The 2,233-nt window shown below is 35.0% G+C and overlaps 1 protein-coding gene across 1 annotated transcript; it reads right to left on the reverse strand.

Moving 5' to 3' along the window:
* Positions 1 to 502: 502 nt before the first annotated feature.
* On the reverse strand, positions 503 to 937 carry LOC131647496 (uncharacterized). The gene is made up of 2 exons (XM_058917394.1): positions 844 to 937; positions 503 to 754 (listed from the first exon to the last, which is right to left on the reverse strand). The coding sequence occupies exons 1-2, from the start codon at positions 910 to 912 to the stop codon at positions 503 to 505; spliced, it is 321 nt and encodes a 106-aa protein (XP_058773377.1). The 5' UTR covers positions 913 to 937.
* Positions 938 to 2,233: the final 1,296 nt, after the last annotated feature.

Below are 2,233 nucleotides of genomic sequence, written 5' to 3' on the forward strand. Positions count from 1 at the left end.
GAGAGTTCTCATTATTCTAAAATAAATAATCTTAATATCCACTTATATTTAAATTTATATTTACTTAATTAATTCAGTTTTAAATAAAAATATAATTATTTTTTAAATTTTACGTAATCGCTTAATCAATTAAAACTCTTAATTTATTAAATAATTAATATAAATTTTTATACTTAAATGATAATTATTAAAATATATTAATAATATAATTTACAAATATAAAATATTCCAACATTGTGTATACAACCTTGACTTCAAAATTTTAAAATCATAATTATAACTTAATTACCCAAGTGGATTGTCATACTCCACTTAAAACTAAATATAGACTATAGTCCTATTCTATAGTCCATATTAAATAAATTATAGAAAACAGAAAACACAATATTGGAGAATTTGAATTCTCTAAGGAATCCATAAACCTTCACATCCAAATTTAATTCAGTTGACAAGTTTTTTAATCACTAAGCTAGACATTCGAGTTGTTAGGTTCAAAGCCATTTCATGACTCACGCTCTACGGTCACCAATATCGAGTCCACCGGAGGATATTTAATGGAGAACCGCAATGTGTCTCCCTTCTGTAGGTTGCGCTCTTTACAAAAGTCAGACCATCCACCGAATATATACCTATCTATAGTACCTGCCCTCTTTACCATCTCGCAGTAGTACGGAACGCCAGTGTTGCGATCAATCAAGACAATTCTTGGAATCTTCCCGGATATACATGCACGAATCACATCTCTTGGAATACCCTGAAACAGAACATCAAACTCGAATTTTAGTTGCCTACTTTCTATAATCAATTCTTATTTTTAATGTTATTTGTCGCAGAATAACTTACCAACACATTGTTTCTCAGCTTAACAGGATTTTCAACGACTCGGGTCCAGCATTCCTCTTTCACAGCCATTGTTTCTGCAGTGGATTTCCTACAAAAATTAAACACAGATTATAGCATGATCCATTAACACACTTTAACTTAACGGTCGATATATTCATATCTCCTGATCAAACCAGCTTATTCCATAAGCAGTCATTTTATACCTAACAGAACTAGAACAATTGACACACTTGCGGGAAAATTTGACTTTCGCTTTGTCTTTCTGCTTCATGGCAGACTTTTGCACACTGTGTCCAACAACTTTTTCCTTCCTTTTCATCTTCTCCGGATATGTTTCAGCTCCTCCATTCCTACGCCGATTCAATAAGAAATATCAGTCATGAATATGTACTCCTTTTTACCTATGTCTAAAATATTATACAACACATTTACCTTGAGGCGTTGGTGGTTCCGTGATCCTTTTTTTCCCGTGTTCGCCTTTCACCATTACCACAACTTCCAGAATAAGGGGCTTCCTTCTTGACTTCACACCGCATTGCTGCGCCATCATTGGTCATTGCAAAGGTGGCTGCCTCACCATTTTGTTTGCCTGACCCTGAATAAGATTTTCTTCTGCAACACAATGTACCAACAAATAAATATGCTTATTTAAAGACTAAGTAGTAGCAAAAATTATACTTTTATACTAAACATGTTGGTTATAACCATTAAATAGGAAGAAACAATTACCTTTTGGATGCAGAGGGTTGAAATGAAGCACGGTAAACAGCTGCATGATAGGTTTTTCTTCCATGCCCGTCAGCAATGACTGGTGCCGGTTGTTTCCCTTTCCCTTTCTTACAGCCTACTGCAATTTGTTCACGCTCCAAATCATGTCTTGCTGTTCCACCATGAAGTTCTTCCTCGATTTCTTCAATCGCATCCATGCTTTCTTTTTTCACAGCACGAATCTCTTCCAACATTCGGAGGAGTACACACCTCCGAGTGCGTTTCGAAATGGGCTGCATTTCAACAAGTTCTTCCTGACATCTGCACAAACACAATTTTTCTGTTTATCGACAAGCCGCATCATCTTTAATCATTACATATAACATTTTTCAACCTAAGCGGTTATCTAATGTCAGATCCGATATTTGAGGGTTCATCAATATACATGCACGGAAAGCAAATTACAAAAAGGTTAATACAATCCTATGGCCACTACAAATACATGCAAGGATAAATAAAACCAGGTATCTTCTGTTACTTTAACGTTTTGGATAAGAGATTGGTTTAAGGCGGTGTATCTGAATCTACGACCATATAATAACGAATACGATTCAAATGAATGACGACAATAATCTAAGATGATATTACCTTGAACCGGTTGTTGGGGATCGTTTGAGTGAGC

This window comes from Vicia villosa, linkage group LG1 (genome assembly GCF_029867415.1).
Source record: "Vicia villosa cultivar HV-30 ecotype Madison, WI linkage group LG1, Vvil1.0, whole genome shotgun sequence".
In the NCBI taxonomy this organism is placed as follows: Eukaryota; Viridiplantae; Streptophyta; class Magnoliopsida; order Fabales; family Fabaceae; genus Vicia; species Vicia villosa.